We start from the raw sequence: 22,756 nt of genomic DNA on the forward strand, positions 1-22,756 counted from the left end.
GCACTGCAAACACCTCTGGCGCCCAATGTGTTAAGAGGCACTCACATTATCTATATCTATCTCTCTATTATGTAAGGGATAATGTACGAGGTCATTGTCGCAAAATAATTGACCGACACGGTGTTCTAAACGCAGTGAAGGTCAATTATTTTGCGACAATGACCGAGTATAGCTATACATTATCCCGCTTATTACATGGCTAACTTACTAAAAAAAAATTTACAGCGTGGTCTCATTTCTGGTAATTTATTTGGACGTTTCCATTTATGGTGAAATTGGACCAGTTGAGGGGGGCCAGTCGAACCACACTTTGCGCACAAGTCCAGTCGCCGAAGTTGGTGCCAACGCACTGGACTTGCGCAGGATGGCCATGTCCACTGTGGTGATGCCAGGATGGTGTCGGCTGGTGTCTTGGCCATTTTTACGCAGCTTTTTTAATTACGGACTTAAACACCCCGTTACATACATAGATCAAAAGAAGGACTCTTCATTGCATCCATTTTTGAAAAATGTCTGCAGATTCCTGCGCGCAGGGCCATGTAGCTTGCCACAGAGTAAGCCGTTCCTTTGGTTGTTTGAACGGATGCGTAAAATACGCGGAGTGCCTGGTTCAATTCTTCAGCGCTGACTTCTCCGTCCACATCTAGTGGTCTCTTCGTCTCCTTCAGCCAGTCCTGAAACACCCCCATTGCCCACACTGTACTTTTCTTGATGTTTTTTTCATGCCGGTCCTCTTCAATTCGATCCACCTCATTTTCACCGACATCTCGATGTCTCTTGGTGGCTGTCTCCGTGGCCGCTTTCTCAACGTTAACGTGATCGGTTGTAATATTTTCCGTTGTCTTACTTTGTTTTGCCGGGGGGGGGGCATTCGTGATTTAAATCGAAATTAATGTTAAAATCCTCAACACTGTAACTGTAGGCCATTGTGGATGTAACTTTAGCAGTTGTTTTGAAAAGTCGGTTATACAAACAACAGGCCTCTGTGGTTATTTGCCTCATGGGTCGGCAGGTGTGTCCTGGGCCCCGTTCCCCGTACCTGGATAACTGAGTTAGCCGGATAACTTTCGGTCAAGCCTGACTTAAGCCGGACCTTCCCATTCCCCGACGCGCGATTGTCTAAATCACCATGACAACAGATCAAAAAGTTTGAGCCTGGTCGAGAGCAGGGTTAAGTTCAAGTTAGCCGGATGAACCATGGCCACGCCCCCGCAAAGAAGTGACAGCTTGTTTCCTGAAATGATTCTCACAGTCTAGGATCTGCATTATACCATTCTGAATTACGTTTCTGTGCTTCGTTTTCCTAGAGGGGGCTTTTGAAATGTATAATAATAGAACTAAATGCTGATAATAAATCATATTGAGCCTATAGATTTACTTTGTCCTAAATAAAATAATGCACGTCATATACGGCGCTCGGAGTCGCGATACACGCTGCATGTGGTTATTTTAATAAGTGTCTATGCGGGGATTGTGGATTTTGTGTGATATTGTAACTGGGATTAAAATGTCTGATGAGATGCGCTGTTTGACGGATTTGAGAAATTGAATGAGCCGTTGACGTCACATTAATGCATTTGAGAATAAAGAGATAAAACTTCATTCTAGCTCTCAACGTGCACCAAATTGAATTATTCCTACATTGCAAAAAGAAGGAAAAGACTAGGTTTCGAACCCGGGCCGTCTGCGTGAAAGTCAAAAGAAGAAACCGTTACACCACAGTGGAGATAAGTAAAAGATCGACCATACATCAATCAATGGGTAAGAGAGCCGTATCGTTATTCTGTATAACAGTTTAACTAATTATTTTCGCTAGCAAGATCTCATTTGATTATTCAATCCAGCAGGCAAGTTTAAAGAAATATAATCTGATTGATTGAGGTAATGAGGGACTTAAAATTAGCCTATAGATAACGCATTTAACTTGTCGGCGAGGCGATTGAGCCGTACTGCAATATGTTAATAAAGTTTTAAATCAATTAATCAATCAATGCCGTTAGAGAATCAGGATCTCTGCTATCGATACGTGCTGGCTTTTCAACTGAAGCGGCCGCGCGCACTTATCCTGGGTCTCAAGTCTGGTTTGAGTTAACGAGACTGAATCCACCTTCGAGGAACAGGAAAATCCCGGCTTCAAACATCGGGTTAACTGAATCTGGATAATGGGACTCTTGATCGACTTAGTTGAACCAGGTACGGGGAATAGGGCCCTGGGCCCTTTGCTATTTTCGATTTTTACATGATACCCCTCGGCAATATCATACGCAAATTTGGCATAAACTTTCATTTTTACGCTGATGACACCCAATTATATATACCTATTAAGCCAAATGATTCCTCCCAACTACAAAACCTTGAGGCCTGCTTGCTTGCCGTCAAAAAGTGGATGTCGCAAAACGTTCTACTCCTTAAGGGCCCGCGTCCACCTGGCTCACAAAAACGCTTGCAGTGCGCCGGCAGCGCTGGCATGAAGCGCATCTTGTAGATGACAGAAAGAAATCTACAGCCATCCTTTTATCGTTTTTTCATGCCGCGGTTTTGCACATATTATAGCATGTTTTAATAACTTTATTGTATATTAATTATATAGTTATTGCCTGACACCACAGTTCGCCCTTTGCTTTTTATTAGCTTTTTAGTAGTGTATTCATGTAGTTATTATTATTAGTGTATTTGTGTTTTGTCGCGAATCTCAATGGCCCGTCTACTGTGGGAGACAGCCAGACAGGCAGGCAGCTCCGGTGTCAGGTTACAAACAGAGTGGTAGATATGAATGCTGTGATTGGTTGTCTGAAAATGAGCTCAGCGCATCGCTCTGAAAAGTTAAGAAAGTTTAAACTTTCGGCCGCACAAAAAAGCTGAAAAAAGAAGCCGACTGCAGCGCACTTCCTATAGGCGGCGCATGCGGCCGCATACACTCTCTCCCCATTGGGATACATTGAAAAAAGACGCTTGCGGTCATAAATATGAGGCAGGTGGACGCGAGCCCTAATGCAGATAAAACTGAGATGTTAATTGTTGGCCCCCCAAACCACAGAGGCCTGTTTCAGGACATCTCCCTCAACTTTGATACTTGTCATGTATCCCAGAGCTCCACTATAAAAAACCTCAGAGTCATTTTTAATTCCTCCCTCTCATTTAAAGCACATATAAAAAATTTCACCAAAATAGCATTCTTCCATCTTCGTAATATCGCAAAGATTCGCCCCATTTTAACTCTGGCTGATGCTGAAACCCTGATTCATGCTTTTGTCTCATCATGTTTGGACTACTGTAATGCACATTTTTCAGGCCTACCTAATTCAAGCATCAAAAATCTTCAACTCGTGCAAAATGCGGCTGCACGGATACTAACTAGAACTAGAAAATTTGATCACATCACACCAGTTTTGTCCACCCTACACTGGCTTCCTATTCAAGCCCGATCTGACTTTAAAGTGCTACTCCTCACCTACAAAATTTTAAATGAGCTTGCACCGCTCTATCTATCCGATCTCATCTCCCGATACTCGCCCGCTCGTGCTCTGCGCTCACAAAATGCGGGGCTTCTCTCGATTCCTAGGGTTAAAAAGAAATCCGCCGGCAACAGAGCCTTTGTCTACCGTGCTCCCTACCTGTGGAACAAATTACCTTCCGTCATCAGGGGCGCCTGCTCTGTCGAAGCTTTTAAATCCCTGCTTAAGACCCATCTTTTCTCTCTCTCCTTCAACCTACCCTGATCTCACCTGGTCGGGGACTGACCTTTAGATTATTCTGTCTAGTTTAGTTAGGATGTCTATTTTCCCCCATGTCTGCTTTTTTGCAGCACCACAAACATGGGAACTCTCTAACTCGCTATCAGCTCTATCTTTAATCTTTCAAAATGTTCAGTTGCTATCGCTATCAGCTCTATCTTTAATCTTTCAAAATGTTCAGTTGCTATTGCATGCACTCATCTGTGTTTCACTACACACTTGAGTGCATGCTTACCAACTGTTAGTCTGCAACACTACTATCACCGACATCTAAGAAGGGAGATCCCCCCTTGAATGGCCCTTCTAAGGTTTCTCTCCTCCACACTGCCTGTGGAGCATTTTTCCCTATTATTAGGTTTTAGTGAGTTTTTCCTTACCTTCGCGTGGGGTATGTCTGGGAGTGCTTGCATTCTTTCATTTATTTGCATTTATTTTAAATTTGTTGGACCTTATGGTGTTCTTGTTCTGTTCTTGACTTATTGTTATGTTTCTTCTTGACTTGTTTAAAGAAGACGTGTACGGCCCATGGGGACATTAACGTGTGTTGTCGGGCCTTACAAATAAATTAGATTTGATTTGATTTGATCAGTGGGCTTGATTGCTCCGGCTGCGAACAGCGGCCATTATTGCTTGGTTGCCCCTGACAGCAGTGAATTATCGAGAAATAATTGACCGCTGCTATGGGCAATCGAGCACTATTGACCAATCACAATCAAGCATTTTGGCGAATGTTAAAACGCCATGTAATAAATATATCTACTATATATCTATATCTACTGTATGTCTATAAATCTACAGTGGTGGCCAAAATTATTAGAACACCTGACGGATCTGAAAACATTGACCTTTTCTTGCCTCCAAAACATGATTTAATTTCCTAATGTTCATGAAACATGCAGATGGTTCCTCGGAGCACAACAAATATCATATGAAGCGAGTCCTACTGTTTTTATCCACTTTTAACTTTAACCTCTTAAGCCCGGAACCCTATTTTCTGAAAATCCGCCTAAAATACATACCTAAGTAAATGGAATATTGCTCCACTTCTACAAGGTCCATTTGCATGTTCTTGGTATCTAGGGACATAATATGGACCTCAGTGAATGTAGTCCCAGTGTCAGAAATATTGTGTCTATTACTAGGCTTGCTTAAATTGTGATGAAACAAAGGAGAATAAGAATTATTATTTTTCTTTGCATCTTTGACAGTGAATAACACCATGCTAATAATGACCAGACATGAAAAACTGACAATGATCTCGTTCAGTACCTTCTTGCGATCATGTGTACAAAAGATCTAAGGAAATAAATAAAGGGAAGATGATTAAACAGAAGGTTTTGTAGATACAGTACTGAATTCTCCCATCCAGACCAATGCAATTTGAAATATTATTATAGAATATAGAATAGCAGGCTTATAAATTACATTATTGTAGCCAATTCGCACATTTATGGATTGTGCCAAATCGTATCTTTAAAATGTCCGAGTTCAATTTGGATTTAGTATAACCAGGCGTGCATAAGGAACAGATAATGAAATCGACTGTATGTACAGTAGGTTTTTTAATGTTGCAAGAGGTCCGACATTTTTTTACTGATTTGAAATCGGATTGTTGCTAAATGCTCAAAATAGGGGAGACAAACTAACGATAGGTTATAACTATAACCAAGTTCTGTGAGTAAGCGTCACGACTGCACTATACTTCACTCGTGCATGCGCACTGAATAAAAAAATTCCACAATGTACCTTTACATCCCAACATTCGTCTGGCCACACCCCTATCAGCTTACCTTCATAAGCAGGTGTGTGGTCACCTACTCGCCTCCTTCCCAAGCTTTCACCACAAGGTGAGATCAAGGGCCGCAGCAGCGCCTGACGCTGAGCGTCACCATTACTCACAGAACTTGGTTATAGTTATAATCTATCGTTCTGTTTCGTAATGGATCTCGCTCAGCGTCACGACTGCACAAGGGAGGCTGAGTGAGAGCCCGACAAATGTACCCCGCTGAGGCCCCCCACAACCATCAGACCGGGGAGGACCGAGCCCCCCCGACCCTCCCTAATGGAGGTCACCCCCCCTATTGGAGGTTCACGGGAGGGCGACGGATCCGACCGTGCGAAGAGGCACTCAAGCAACTCAACGCACAGGGTGAGCAGACCGTGGCTTGACCCCACGACTACACATGCACAACCCGCATGCCACCCGGGAACGAACGGAAGGAACAACCTCGTTACAGCCCCCAAAATCACGGGGTCAAGAGCAAACCCAACCCCGTGGCAAGGCCGTAGCAGCGGAGCGCGAAGGAAGACCCAGACCCACTGAAGGGACTGGATCCCCTGGAAAACGGGGGCCCGGAGAGGTCAATGACGCCAGGCATCAAGACCCCACCAGGTGGTCACTTAGTGACACCGCCCCCCACATCGCCAGCGTATTCGGATAAGGCCCCTCCAAGAGCAGGCCCTTTCCCCCCAATAGCACACCGCCTGGCACACTGACCCTGCAGAACAGGCAGTCAGCATGGCCGTAAGCACACAAAAAAGGTTAACCAACGGAAGCAGGCAGCGCACCGGGGAAACCAGGCAACAGGCTGTAACCTGAGCCTGGAGCACTGCGGACGAGACAGGCGCCAAAGGAGTCAGCTGAAAACAGCCCCCCCGGCGGAAGGGGCGTATGCTGGCGTTGTTGCATGACAAAGCCTCCATTAAAAAAAAAACACCCAGAGGGGTTTGAGGCAGAGAAGGCTGACATGATTGGCAGACGTCATGAACGTGCAGGGGCACACTCAACCGGGTAACCCGGGAGTTGACTCTGCTCCAACACACCACCAACCACCCTGTCGTTACCCTATGCGGTGGTTGTTCCTATAACCCCTCAAGAAAAAACTCCAAAACACACCTGCGGGCATACACTGGCTATACCGCAGTACAAGTGTTTCAGTTTTCAAAAAAGGGTTATCCCAGGCCTACGGTATCAACGAAACTTTACTTCGGACCGGGCCCGGCGGCACGGGAAGCACAGGGTTACCAGAGGAGGTCCAAGACCACCCCAACAGCCCCCTTTTCGCCACGCGTGAGAGAGGAGCGAAAATAATGGAGAACCAGCCCTAAGCACACCGCACTTGGTATTCCCAGGCGGTCTCCCAACCAAGTACTAACCAGGACCGAACCTGCGTAGCGTCCGAGATCGAACGAGATCGGGCGTGTACAGGTTGGCATGGCCGTAAGCCATTACGATAGTGCAGAGTACAACATGTACCCAACAAAGGGTCTCCATAGCGCCTAACCCTGTGACACCCGGACCGACCCGGCATTTTTCCCCCCGAAAAAAGCACAAGTCCCTCAGGGTACCAGAACAGCAGATCTGCATCCCCGGCGGACAACGGGTTAACTGACCTGGACCAGCGTGACCAGACCAGTCCCATGTCCTAACCACGCCGACGTGCCCACTCCAGGAGAGGGGGTAGGTATGCGTGTCGATCTAAAACATGAAAAGACGGCGCCACCCAGACGGTCCCCATTTAGACCGTGCTCAGTGGCCCACCCCAAGGGCGTGAGACCCCTCTACCTATGTTCAGATCTATTCCGTTAACATCCCCCAGATATGAACGAGAATTCATCGAGACAACCTAGTAAACTGGCGCTCGGAAGAGACAAAACTCCATCCCAGTTGCCCTATAAAAACGCTGTTTTAACAAGCAACCAAGGCGCACTTAGCCCCTGTGTGATTCTGTCACAGAAACACACCTGAGCCAGCACTATGTATGCGTCGAGACCCAAACACATCAATGGATAGTCTAGCAAGACACCAAACATTGTTCCTCCAAGTCGCCTGGGAGAACGACACGGAGCCGTCGTGCTTCATGTACCTTCCTCTTTTTATTCAAAAAAGAAAGAACACAGACTGACATGAATCCCTCGTGACGCCGCTGGGGGTAATTTTTTTTTACATTTTTACATCCCACCACCCTCTCATAGGGAGGAGACGGAAATCCCCAGAGAGACTTCCCACGCGAGCTGTATAGATTGAAAAGAATATATTGCAACATTGAGCCATGTAAAATGTTGGGTTAGGGCTCTCCGAGGAGGAGGCACTGAACCAATACACACTCAATCGAATTGAATCGAATACACACACAATAGAGCAGGACTCCTTTTTGAAGTTCTACTCACCTTGACAATCTGAGGAGGAGGCTCTGAACTCTGAGGAGGCTCCCTCACAGGGAAGGAGAGTCCTAACTCACAGAAGGCCCGAGTAGGAGCTTCGTGAGGAGGAGCCCTGACCACTCCCTGAAACAGATCCATCATATGGACCTGAACAGCTCACGGAAGTCTTACCAACAGAGACGCGCACAGTGACGTACTCTATGGCGGGGGAATTTCTGCGGTACACACGCCCAATATTCCAGGGCGTGGGACCAGGAAACCCCCCCCCCCCCCCCCTTACCCTGTAACGTGCCGAACAGCAACGTGACAAGAACATTGAAGGACAGGAGGTTGTAACCCCTGCCCATCAAAAGGGGAGGAAAGGATTACCAGTTCACCCCTTTACGACCCCACACCCATGATACGATGTAATGACAAAAAAGAGCATGACACAGTCACAGTCAGCTACATGAAGTGTCTAACAGCTTCACACAGCTCATGTGCTAACCTGCTATCTGATTTTTACTAAGGAAAAAACACAGAATAGAGAGGGCCCCCTTAAGAGCCCCGGTACCAGACTTACACATGTGCTTCTGTGGCCAACCTAACCCAGTTGTAGATCACAAGACACACACAACCCTTTATCACCACAAAAAATGGCAAATACACTCTACAGAGGAACGCCGTTTTTCATAATGAGAGAATACACAATTCTCGATTAGTATCGGCCACTGGCCTTGCTAAGCACACACGAAAAGTGACCAAACAATCTTTTCTTTAGGAAAATATAGTTTCTCAAGCGGTTTTAGCACAACCCCAGCAACCAAGCTAAGGGTTACATCGTATCCCACAACACAGTGACACAATATATTGTAAACAACATGTCTGAGAGGAGGGTGGGGAAGTCCCCAGGGAACCGGGGGGAACACGCCTCCTACCTTACCCTTAATACGGCCAGTTGAACAGGTAAACCCGTTAATATGTGAACACACTGTTCATTGTCATTACAGGCTGAGAAAAGAATTCATTCTTCACTCATATGTTACTGAGCATAGCTTTATAGGTTAATTTAACCCCCTTAGTTGTGAGTACACGGTACATGAACACACATGATGTTTCTCAACACAACAAACCAGATCATTTTTACATAATTTATGTAACAAAAAACCCGATTTGCATGGAGATGCTAATACCAGTGACAAGACAATTCACACACAACTCGCGTTGTATCCTAAATGTATTGCAGCAACACCCATTTGGAAAACATTGTTATTACAAAACATTAGAAGGAAAGGAAGAAGACGCGTTTTAAGGTCTGGTCGGGACCTTTCCTACCGTGAGCGCAGAGCACGCGAACTGCAGTCTGGCTAACAGGGCACCGATAGTAAACACAGCATCCTGTGTTGACGACACGGGCAGCGTCGCTGCTCCACCCCGCCGCTATGGTTCTCCTTGTTGACGCAGTCCTCGCCGGCCGGGCTCCCGGTAGGTTCGACTAACATCCTCTGTCAAAGATGACGTCGTAGTCAGAGTGTTTAAAGCATGTTATAGTCTCAGAACGTTCAACAGTGTAGCATTAAGCTAACAGCCGATCGGCTGATAGCCACAAGCTAACGTATACCAGCCTGGTAAACACAGCGAGCTAACGCCGCAGCTAACAGCTGCGCGGCTAACAGCTGACTGGCAGTAGGCCATAACTAGCACGCAAGCTAACCAGCCAACACCTGAACTGTATACAATGACATAACAAGCTACACTGCAGACAGGCCGCTGTCCCAATCCCTTCCCTAACAGGGAAAAGAAAAAGAGATGTCAGAACACAGTTTCAACGGTGATCCAGACACACACGGGGCCCTTTGAGCATGGAACTTCCGATAAAGAAGATCTTATGCCCACATTTCCTCGTTAGGGTAAACTTTCATTTGTATATGAAAGATGGGGCCTACACGGGACAGAGAAGCATCCGCTCTAGAATCCTGGGATCACCAGAACCTAGCGCGGGCCACTAGATTAGTCATCATGGGCATCAGGCCAAGATCCTCCGACCACCGTTTTAAGCCAAGCAGAGGACCTTAGCCTGGGGTCAGCGGCGTGAGCTCCTAATACGAAAAAGCCGGTGGAGGTGTAGAATGATCATCATCTTCCAGACACTCCAGTAACGAAGACACTATCGCCGTATTTTCTCGAAAATAGTGAGAGAGAAAATAAAGATATGATGTCAACGTATCTCTTGTTTTCCAACTTTCTTCTACTAACAACCTCGTCAAGTGGGGATCTACCGAAGGCACTTCCTTGTGGTGAAAGCGAAGAAGGAGGCGAGTAGGTGACCACACACCTGCTTATGAAGGTAAGCTGATAGGGGTGTGGCCAGACGAATGTTGGGATGTAAAGGTACATTGTGGAATTTTTTATTCAGTGCGCGTGCACAAGTGAAGTATAGTGCAGTCGTGACGCTGAGCGAGATCCATTACGAAACAGAACTGTGCTCCAATATATGCCAATAACGTTCAGTTTTGTGGTATATTATCCCGAGTAATAAGAGAATAAAAAAATATTCATAACAAGTAATTTGCTTGCCGGGACCTAGAGGCCTTTGGGAAGTGTATTTTTTTTTTATTCCAACGCTCATTGAAAGCTCTGGATGTCCTCTTCAAAATGGCCTCAAAATGACTACAATTTAGCGACTTCCGGTAATTCAAAATGGTGGATTTTCACAATCACAACACCACATAAAAAAAACTAAAACCTCACTAATAACACTTTAACCTATTGGTAAACAAACGTATTGATGAAAATATACATTATTTATAACTGCTGTTGTGACATGGTTATGATGTTTATTCTTGAATACGTTTGAAAAATAAAACGATAATTTTGTCAGACAGTGGAGAGATTGATTTATGACGTGGCGGAAGAGGTTAATATTTAGTATGTCCACCTTTTGCAGCAATTACAGCATCTCTCTGGCATAGTGTCAATATATTTCCTGAGAACTTCAACACTAATGTTATCCCATGCCTTTTGCAACTCAAGCCAAAGGCTTTCCTTTGAATGTACAATAGATCTGTCTAGTTTATTGTCCAACTCGCCCCAAATTAGCTCGATGGGGTTGAGGTCCAGACTTTGAGGGGGCCAGTCCATCATTTTCAATGTTTCAACAGATTCCTTCTGTTGCAGCGACAGTTAGAAGAATGTTTAGGGTCATTGTCCTCTTGGAAAATAAATCCAGGCCCAATAATTCCGTTGCATAAGCGTATTTGACCATCAAAAACGTGTATAGACATATACACTGGTAATCGCGATGGCGATGCGATCACTTGGAATTCTTCTTTTTGAATACCTTCTGGCTAAGGTAAGGTACATTCTATGTCTATTTTACCAAATCTGAAACGTGTTTTTCTAACGATCACACACACACACATGAGTGCATGCTTACCAACTGTCCGTCTGCAACACTACTATCACCGACATCTAAGAAGGGAGATCCCCCCTTGAACGGCCCTTCTAAGGTTTCTCTCCTCCACATTGCCTGTGGAGCTTTTTTCCCTATTGTTAGGTTTTAGTGAGTTTTTCCTTACCTTCGCGTGGGGTATGTCTGGGAGTGCTTGCATTCTTTCATTTATTTGCATTCATCTAAAAAATGTTTGGACCCTATGGTGTTCTTGTTCTGTTCTTGACTTATTGTTATGTTGTCTTCTTGACTTGTTTAAAGAAGACCTGTACGGCCCATGGGGACATTAACGTGTGTTGTCGGGCCCTATAAATAAATTTGATTTGATTTGATTTGATTTATGTGTTTCACCGGACGAACTTCAAAACTTCGTAAAACGTTAAGGTGGAAACTTAGAAACTTCGTAAAACGTTAAGGTGGAAACTTAGAAACTTCGTAAAACGTTAAGGTGGAAACTGGGAAGCGTGGCCCTGGCGACAGTGCCTCAGGCGGTAGAGCAGTCGTCTGGTAATCAGAAGGTTCCCGGTTCGATTCCCACTCCTCGAAGTGTCCTTGAGCAAGACAATTAACTCCTAATTGCCCCAGATGAGCAGGTCGGCACCTTGCATGGTTGCCTCCGCCGTCGCTGTGTGAATGTGTGAGTGAATGGATAAAAGCTGTTATATAAATGCACCATTTACCATTTTTCTTTTATTGTGAGCATATTTTATGCCGATTCATATATCTGCACGTTGACGTTGCACTACTTTTATTGTCTTTTAGAGATATTCTTATGTCTGCAATTCATGCATTGTTTTTAATTCTGTAAATTGTGTGCTGATTTTATGCCTATGTTCATTTTATACTAATTGCTGTTTGGTCCATGTGTGAAAAGTGCTATATAGATCTATATATGTATTATTATTGTAAACATTTTAAATGACATTGAAAATGAGGGTGACCTCAATTATTGTCCTTTTTCGAGAATAAACAAAAAGGTTTGAATTGAATTGAACTTAAATAAATAACGCTTTCTCTCACCGGAGCCAGACCCGGAGGTGCTCATGTCGTAGATCAGCTCCTTGAGACACTTGTCGGGGGACATGAGGGTCTGGTCGTCCGGGGCCTCCTCCTCCGCGTCCCGCTTGCGAGCAGCGCGGCCGTAGGCGCAGCAGCGCTGGCCCTGCGCGGCGAACACGCCCAGCAGCACGGACACGCACAGCAGGCAGGAGGGCCCCAGGATCAGAGCGGCCAGCTCCAGCCTGCCCCAGCCGGGCTCCTCCTCCTCCGGCTCGTCTGCAGACACGGAAGAAACGAAGAGAACGTACTGTAACTTCATTTCAGATTCACAGGATACTCAATGACAATGACACTATGTAACAACCCATCATCTACAATCACGGCACATATCCACATGTACACTCACTTTAAATAAACACTCACCTTAACACCCTACTTTACTCACTTTAACACGCTTTATATTTATTAGTAAAGAGATTTGCACTACAATTCATGCCTCATTGCACCTTACCCTAAGTTTGTACCTCATCCCATTTCTGCATTGTACCTCACTGTTACTCTTTTTACTCTGTATTGTATATTGTATTATGTATATTGCCTGAACACTTTATTTTACGTACTTTTGACTTTTTCTATTTTATACTTTTTTCTATTTTTATCTAGCACACTCCCAAGGGCTCATACAGAAAAAAGCATTTCATGATAAAGTATTCTGTATTTTACTATGACAATTAATAAACAAACTTGAAACTTGATTCAGAGTTATATTTGCCACATGGAAGTAATATAAATCATACAGTTCTCATACAAACACGTAAATCCAGTTCCCCCATGGGCAAAAGGAGCAGGAAGAAGAAAACATCGTATAAAATTACCTGCCCCCTATTCCTGAACTAAACAAGTAACACTTGATGGTCTGTGTACAACCTAATTTACACAAAATAATAATTTATACAATATACAAAGAAAACAATTCACAGATTAAACAAGAAAAAAGGAAAGAGAAAAGAAAAGATCACTATTCAGATTTGATAATGACAAAATATAAAATGTTTAATACTTTTTGAATTGACAAATATTATTACACCCCTTCATTTTAATTTATTCGTACATGGAATTGTTACAGTCCAACAGCGTCTTCAATACATATAGTTCACTTAATATGATCCACTAAATTCCATGGCCGAAAGGAACAGGAAGAAGAAAACTCTTATTGTACCTGCCCCTACACACATAGTACACTGATAAGACTATTCATAGCGCTATGTTGTGTACCAAACCAAACAAAATGTACATACTTATTTTGCAGAAATGAAAACATCAACACAATTAAATTAACTTTAGCTACAGGCAGAGCTACATTACAGACAGAGCTACATTACAGACAGAGCTACATTACAGGCAAAGCTACATTACAGACAGAGCTACATTACAGGCAAAGCTACATTACAGACAGAGCTACATTACAGGCAAAGCTACATTACAGACAGAGCTACATTACAGGCAAAGCTACATTACAGACAGAGCTACATTACAGACAGAGCTACATTACAGGCAAAGCTACATTACAGACAGAGCTACATTACAGACAGAGCTACATTACAGGCAGAGGCGAATATTCATGGAAGCCAAGGGAAGCCAAGCTTCCCCAAAAATATAAACAGTCAAAGAAAATTAAATTAAAAGAAAAAATGTATTTTATTTTTTTATAGTTTACAATCATAAAAAAATCATTCTTTTTCATCTCTGTGTTATAATAATTTTCTCCCTCCTGGAGAAATTAACCGAACGGGCGAAACTGCGCCCACTCTCTCTAACACTGTCACTGACTGAGGCAGCCCATACTGACTGACTGACTGGCCAGCCTGGTACCATTATTTTGATTGACATTTGGAGGCTTTTTGGACGCTAGGCCGTTTTTTGGTTTGTTTATTCGTCCTATTGCTTAATTATTAGCCAATAAGATTCAAGCTGGGTTGGGTTTAGCGCCTAAGCCTTAACACGGCCCAGCTTGGTTCTAGGTTATGGGGCATTTTTTCTAATTTGGCTTCTTCCCCCCCCCTGGCCAATCAAATCACATTAAAAGCTAAACGTGACCACAACGCCATCGCCTCGTGGGCACCTTCAAATTATCTAGTACTGTAGATAGCGTTGCAATCATGGAGGAAGGAGATATTGTCGACTAGCTTGCTTGCTAGCTAACGTTATGTTGTAACGTTATGCGAGTCTTGTGAATGTCTAAACAAACGGCATTGTTTGATTGATTGATTGAAAACTTTATTAACGACGCAATGAAGCATATAGCACTAGTTAGAGGGGAAATTCAGATTCCTCTCTCGGATTCATTCATTGAGCAGCAACTTATTTTCGGCCAGCGGGACCTTTACTGGGGACCAGCACACCACTGTGGATATTCTGATTTAACAAATCTATCTGTCCAGGAGGACGACCCACATTGGCCAGGTAAGCCTGCATAGGCTAGCTTGGTTGCTAACTAACGTTATCAGAGTGTAATACTGTGTTATTATTTGACGGTCACCGAGCCATACTGTACATGATGACTGCTTGGTTTGATGGGCCGCCAAGCCATACTGTAATAACTGTATACTGTATGTTCTACCATGTCAGCATATTCCTATTCCCATTAATAATTGCAGTCCTGACTCCTGTGTGCGGACTGCGGAGACACGTTGTGAGCGTGTTTGTTTACAGTCTCTGTATGCACTATGCAGTACACTACTGGCAAGTATTTCATATCTTAACCAACATTGCAAGACGCTTATAATGGGAGGGAGGAAGGAAAGAGGGGGAGAATGAGAGACAGAGAGCAAGAGACATACTAGGAGATAGAGAGAGAGAGAGAGGAAAAAGATAATTCATCGTTCACCTTATGTAAACAAGACTAAAGTATTTTTCTGGTCTGCATCCTCTTAGCAGTTGATGTATTGAGCCATACTGTATTGTACCCATTCTTTGTGTTTGCTAAAGTTCAGTGATGTGAATGCAAATGAATGGAAACTGTCAAGTTGATCGGCAGATTTTGACTAAGAATCTGTAAGGGTGGGAGCAATTATATATATATATATATTTTTTTTTAAGTAACTAAATAGTTACTTTTCACAGTCACTGGGTGTAAGTAACTAGTAAAGTAACTGAATTACAATTTTGTAGTAACTAGCACAACACTGCCGATATCTGGTCTGGCCCATGGACTATAGTAGCTATAGCTGTATCTATTGTTTACACTTGAAATGTGTATTTTTATTTAGTGTGCATTTTTATTTAGTCACAATATTATTTGGCTTAAATATACAAAAATATATATAAAAAAAATATCAATAAACTTTTTTAATAAATTTTTCTTTTATAACTTTCTTTTTGGCATCCTCTGTTATTTTACCCACACGACGCCACTGATTACAGGCAGAGCTACATTACAGGCAGAGCTACATTACAGACAGAGCTACAGGCAGAGCTAACTTACATTACAGACAGAGCTACATTACAGACAGAGCTACATTACAGACAGAGCTACATTAGACAGAGCTACATTACAGGCAGAGCTACATTACAGACAGAGCTACATTACAGACAGAGCTACATTACAGACAGAGCTACATTAGACAGAGCTACATTACAGGCAGAGCTACATTACAGACAGAGCTACATTACAGACAGAGCTACATTACAGACAGAGCTACATTAGACAGAGCTACATTACAGGCAGAGCTACATTACAGACAGAGCTACATTACAGACAGAGCTACATTACAGACAGAGCTACATTATAGACAGAGCTACATTAGACAGAGCTACATTACAGGCAGAGCTACATTACAGACAGAGCTACATTACAGACAGAGCTACATTACAGACAGAGCTACATTATAGACAGAGCTACATTACAGACAGAGCTACATTACAGACAGAGCTACATTACAGACAGAGCTACATTACAGACAGAGCTACAGGCAGAGCTACATTACAGGCAGAGCTACATTACAGGCAGAGCTACATTACAGACAGAGCTACAGGCAGAGCTACATTACAGGCAGAGCTACATTACAGGCAGAGCTACATTACAGGCAGAGCTACATTACAGGCAGAGCTACATTACAGACAGAGCTACAGACAGAGCTACATTACAGGCAGAGCTACATTACAGACAGAGGTGATGTCATTTAATGGAGCCCTCCGCTCATAACCGACTGCCACAACACACACAGGATAGTATTTCACTGTAGCTGAGATTCTTATGTCCACTGCACCCTCCAGTGGCCACTGTTTGTGTTGCCATTTTCATATGCATTCATTTGCTATAATTAGGTCAGTGGAAAAATCTTTAATGTAAGAACAACATTCAGTCGATAGAGAGGTGCTCGTTTGTGATTGGTCGTTTCATAACAGGAAAAGCTTCCATTAGTGTGACAGTGACGCCATCGCTTTCAATGCGACCAATTCAGGAAGTAGAACTTTCAGCATGAGAAGGTTTTCCCAACACAACCTATTGACAAAAATATCTAATGTTCTATCAAGAGTAAATACAAGAGCCACATCACTGAGTTGGTACAGAGACATGGTTCCAACTGGCAATACAATGTATTTGTAAGTCTTTCCACTGCAACAACATTGCTCCAAAAGATGCTTTAATTGGGGGCAACAGTCACTCAGGAGGAGGAGCAGTCGTCTAGTAATCGGATGTAGATACCTTATCTATATCTGTACATATCCCTTACCTACTAGTTACAATGCTGGCCAATAGGACTTAGTAGTGTCTTTATACCTGTATCACTGTACATATTAATACTACAACTCTGTACATACATCTGATTAGCACCATTACTCAGTAGTACTAATTCATATATTTTATATCCAGTTTAATATATTACTGTTGCACTTCACCGTTACATTTTCACTCTGGTTGAATGCCAAACCTCTTTTGTGCCAATCCAATGACAATACATTTGAATCTAATTTAATTTAATTAAAATGTTCCCAGTTCGATTCCAGCTGCTCCTGGCAGCGTGTCGAAGTGTCCTTGAGCATTGATTGATTGATTGAAAACTTTATTAACAGATTGCAGAATGGGTACAGTACAGTACAGCTCAATACATACAATTGCAGACCAGAGAAAGACTTTCGTCTTGTTTACATCAGGGTCCCCCATTTTCAATTCATCATAACATATATGACATACACGACATACAGATAGACAGTACATCTATACATTTACATTTGCAAATACAGTACTGTTTGTGATACAAAGAGTCTAGAAAAGAGAGTATATACATTTGACGTAGAAACTGTACATTGGAGGAGGTTGGGTAGGTGGGGTTGTGGGGGGGGGTTGGGCGGGCGGGCGGGGGACTGTACATTGGAGGTGGTTGGGTGGGTGGGGTGGGGGGGTTGGGTAGGTTGGGTAGGAGGGGTGGGTGGGGGACACTGTACAACTCTACAAGCAAAACTGTACATTGGAATATTGACAACCATGTTTGGTCATTTACTGTACATTGGAGGGGGTTGGGTTAGGACATTTACAGGGGCCAGTTTCGAATTGCAGTCTCCCGTAGGTGTTCTTTGAGAGTGGTTTTGAAAGTGGGTAGTGATTCACATTCCTTTACAGCTTTGGGTAGGGCGTTCCACATTGATGTGGCATAATTGCGAAACGTGTTTAGTCCCTTGTTTGAGCCGAATCTGGGTTTAACATGATTTGTGGAGCTCCCTCTGGTGTTGTGTTCGTGGTATTCACTGACCCTTGGGAAGTATTTTGACATGTACATGGGTATCTTGGTCATGTAGTGTATCTTGTAGACCAGGCCCATTGAAAGTTGCTGTACTCTGTCGTCTACTCTAAGCCATCCTAGGTTGTCAAAGTGGGCAGGGGTGAGGTGGGTTCTAGGAGTAAGGTCAAGCAGTAGTCTGGCCAGTTTGTTTTGAGATGTTTGTAATTTGTAATTTGATGTTTGTAAGATACTTAATTGCTCCCAATGAGCAGGTTGGCACCTTGCATGGTTGCCTCCACCGTCAGTGTGTGAATGTGAGGCATGAGTTGTAAATCGCTTTGGATAAAAGCGGCTATATAAATGCAGTCCATTAAATCCAAATGTATTTTCAAATAAAACAAATCAAGTTCTTTTTTGTCACATCTCTGCCGTACAGATACAATGTGCAGTGACATGTCGGCTGACTCTACAACAAAGTGTGCTTCTGTACAATAGAGAAGGTAAGAGTGAAAAAAGGTAAACACGAATAAAATTAAGCTAGTATACACTAAGTACTGTTAAGTTAAGCGCATTGGGTCTCCTGAAAGGTGCTATATAAATCCAATAAATTATTATTATTATTATTATTATTAAATGTAAACTAAATCTAAATATATACATAAATGAATGAATCAATAATAAAAATGCATACACGAGTTTGCAACAGACTCCTACTATAAGATCTGTATTATTTTGAAATTATCAAAATAATATTTTCTAGAACAGGGCTGTGTTTCCAGGAACAGGTTCATGATCCGTTCACGTTATGAATATCAGATCTGCCGAGTTAGAAGACTTTTTAATGAGGCTACTTTTGTTCCGTGAAGCGTTGGCAAAGACAGAGCTCTGGTTCCTGCAGGTCGTCATTAGCATCGGCTTCCAGCACACCGGTCTGAGTCAGATCTCACAGGATCATTAAGAACACGTCGCCTCGGGCAGAACTCACAATTGACACGGGTCATTTTCTTTAAACGTTGTTGATTAAAAGGACATTCAACACCTCTGGCGTCTCCCAACAGTCAGCGGTGTCGGGAAGAGTCTAGACATTCTGGATGGAATCCAGCGATATCCATTAATCATCTTAAAATGTACAAGTCTCATTTGGACGTCTCTAGATATCTAGTGTTTTTACACATACTGTACAATCACATACCCCCCCAACATTCAACTAACCACCTCGGCCAATCCTTCATACCAGCGGCCATCAGGCTCCACAACAGTGGGCAGGGACCGCCGGCAGACATCCAACTACTAGGAACTTCCATCACAGTGAGTGTGTCTGACTTCCACCTAAACGGACAATATATAAGGTATGAAGTAAATCACGGCATACATACCTCATGCATACTGCACCTTATGTGTATACTGTATACTTACTTCATCAGAGCATATATTTAGCATTTTTTGCATTAGCATTTTTAGATTATACATATTAGACTAGATATTCGATTATTAGATTATATATATTGTAACTATATTGTAGGTCAAATATAACAGAGGGCATACATACCCTCATCTTGCACCTTGACCTTTTTACACTGCCTACTTCCCCATATGTGCATGCCCAGAGTTAATTATATTGTTATATTGTTTACACTGCCTATTTTTATTATATTTCTATTTTTACTTCTCCACTGTACTATAATTCTATGACCTGTATCATGTCTTATACTATGTGTACCTCCCATCCCCCCTGCTGCTATGATGCCTGAATTTCCCCAAGGGGATCAATAAAGGAATATCTTATCTTATCTTACATTCTTTTTCTGTAATGGACGTTTTCAGATCCCTTTCCCAGGTTACCTTCAGAGCACGAGACATGCAACAACTGTCTGCTGAAACACCATTGAGTAGTAGATAGAAGTATCATGTCCTCAACCAATTACATCTGTAATGCGACTGTTGAGGTGAGACTCACACTTCTACCTATTCGGCTGTTAAATCTGACACCATATATATGAATATATTAATGTCCGGGGCCAAATGCTCCGCTTCAGACAGCGGGAGATGTTTTTTTATGACTCGGATCTATTAAAACAACAAGGGACTCTGTGCTGAGGCATGTTAGAAAGATGAGAGGAAGCCAACACAGGAAGCTCGGTCCCAGAAACAGTTTATTGGTCGATAGGTCACAACTTAACAACCGAATAGTATGAGTCAGCAACACCGGAGTTGTAAATATTGCCAGAAGCAACTTCTGGAGAGATTATATTCCTGAACAGGTCTCTCAAATGGCTTTATTATTATCTCGCTCATATACAGTATGTCTGCTAGTTTCCTTTACTTGATTTATTAGAGAAGGATTACTTTATTTACCCAGTCCTTCCATAAAAAGGATGATTTGCTTGGTGTTATTCCAGATACAGGATTCAGAGTTAACATACACATTTATATTAAAGGCCTGGGAAATCTTCTTCCATATATTAGAAAGACTGGTTATAATGGGGTGAGTTTGTAGCTCAGAGGTTCATTTAGTGAACAAAGCATCAAGTGGAGCAAGCAGAGAAAAAAGAAACTGGACTCAATCTGATACCAGTGGGGGGGGGGGCAATATCCACTGAGTTATAGACCTGTTCGATGTCCACGTCAGACTCAGTGACCGCGTGCATCAAGGGGGCAAAAGGAATGTAATCCTGGTCAGAAAAACGGGGCAGGCTACAATATATTTGCATTCTGTTAGCCATGCTAGCAATCTAAACAACCAATCCATGCCAAAGCTAGATATGTAAAAGGTGAAAGATTCACACTCACAGCCATGCTGATTTGGCAAAATGACAATGGGTAGGAGGAGGCAAAGGGACAGAGGGAGTTTTAAAAAAGATCAGATGGAAATTAGTGCAGCAAGCCCTGAAAATAGTGCAATTAGCCCTGCAAATAGTGCAATTAGCCCTGAAATTTGTGCAGCAAGCCCTGAAAATAGTGCAATTAGACTTCACCAGGCAGAGGTATTTTTGAGGAACCCCAGAACCCTTATAAACCGCTGTATCCTTCATCGGTAGGACAAGGATAAGTGGCCAAAAGAAAGAGGGATGACTGTGAAGAGAACCAAGAAAACGCAACAGAACTGGGAACTTTGAAAAGCGCGTTGGTTCAAAAAGTGACGTAACGGATCTCGCTCTGAAGAGGTTACGAGCAGAAAGTCACTGAGAACAGGTAAAAGTTACTGAGAACTGGTAAAAGTAACTGAGAACTGGTCAAAGTTCATGAGAACTGGTCAAAGTTAATGAGAACTGGTAAAAGTTACTGAGAACTGGTCAAAGTTATTGAGAACTGGTCAAAGTTAATGAGAACTGGTCAAAGTTATTGAGAACTGGTCAAAGTAACTGAGAACTGGTAAAAGTAACTGAGAACTGGTCAAAGTAACTGAGAACTGGTAAAAGTTACTGAGAACTGGTAAAAGTAACTGAGAACTGGTAAAAGTTAATGAGAACTGGTAAAAGTTACTCAGAACTGGTAAATGTGGAATGAATGAAGTTGAAGACGGTGAGAGTGAAGAGAGTAAAGAAGAAACTGACGGAGCGACGGATCAGGAAGGAATCTGAACAAACGTTAATGAAGAGTTGTATGTTATAGGGGTGAAGATATGGGTCTATGTGAAGAGTTGTATGTTATATGGGTGAAGATGGGGGTCGTATGTTGCAGAGGAAAGTCTGTAATATCCTGGCAAATCCACATAAGGTGGTAGAACTTCAAGAGGAAGTGGGGAGACATGAAATCACCCAGAGTCACAAGAGGTGATAGTGATTGAGTGTTTCACTGCTAAGAGAATTATGCTAGGATGTAAAGATTTGATGGGTCATAGATCTCTCCTCCAAAGACAGTTACTGTCATGCACTTGTCCTAATATACTAACCTACACTGTAACACTCAACACTTTGATGAACATTGTTACTCAGCTGATAGAGTTGTACCCTTCCTGCTGACTTCTCGTACAAAACTTGTAAGTCGCTTTGGATAAATGCGTCAGCTAAATGACAAAATGTAAAGTCGTATGTTATAGGGGTGAAGATAGGGGTCGTACTGTATGTTGTTAAGAGTTGTATGTTATAGGGTGAATCCCCTTCCTGGTCGTTGCGCACTTACCACCCCCCCACCCCCCCCCTACCGTCGGTCCGAGAGGGCGGAGACTATCACATGCTTCCTCCGACACATGTGTAGCCAACCCACCGCTTCTTTTCACCTGGCAGCATGGACTCTCACTGGGAGAGTGTAACGTGTGGAAGGTCACACTACCTCTCCCAGATCCTTCCCTCGCTGTGCAAGCGCCCCGACCAAACTGTAGGAGTCGCTGTTTACAACGACCAGGACCCACCCTCACCGGCTTCCCACCCACTGACACTGCCAATTGTGTCAGCACGGACGATCGACAAGCCGGAGGTACCGCTGGCAGTTGGATTCGATCCCACTGTCTCTGCGGTGGTAGACAGACGCTTAGTCCGCTGCGCTACCCGGCCGCACCTGTAAACTCATTATTTGGTCAGTTTTTCTTTTTTTCGATTTTAATATTCTATTCAATGTCAAGGACATGTATGTTGCCGTTAAAAGGCATACTGGGACCCCGAGGGTGCAGTACCGGCCAGATCCTGCCAGGTGGCAGTATCGAGAGTGCAGTAAATGTTACGATTCTGGTTACTGACTACGGTCGGGAACCACCCACCATCTCTGTC

General features: G+C 43.2%; 1 protein-coding gene across 1 annotated transcript in view; it reads right to left on the reverse strand.

The window, feature by feature from the left end:
* acvr1c (activin A receptor type 1C) overlaps positions 1-22,756 on the reverse strand; it is a gene marked incomplete at its 3' end in the record, with an annotated part of 294,391 nt that overhangs the window by 63,526 nt on the left and 208,109 nt on the right. The window contains exon 3 of the mRNA XM_084310466.1: positions 12,349-12,603. Within this exon, the coding sequence (XP_084166592.1) occupies positions 12,349-12,603 (255 nt within the window). The remainder of the gene's footprint in view (positions 1-12,348; positions 12,604-22,756) is intronic.

The sequence above is a fragment of the Notolepis coatsorum genome (assembly GCF_963971535.1).
Source record: "Notolepis coatsorum genome assembly, chromosome: 3".
NCBI lineage: Eukaryota > Metazoa > Chordata > Actinopteri > Aulopiformes > Paralepididae > Notolepis > Notolepis coatsorum.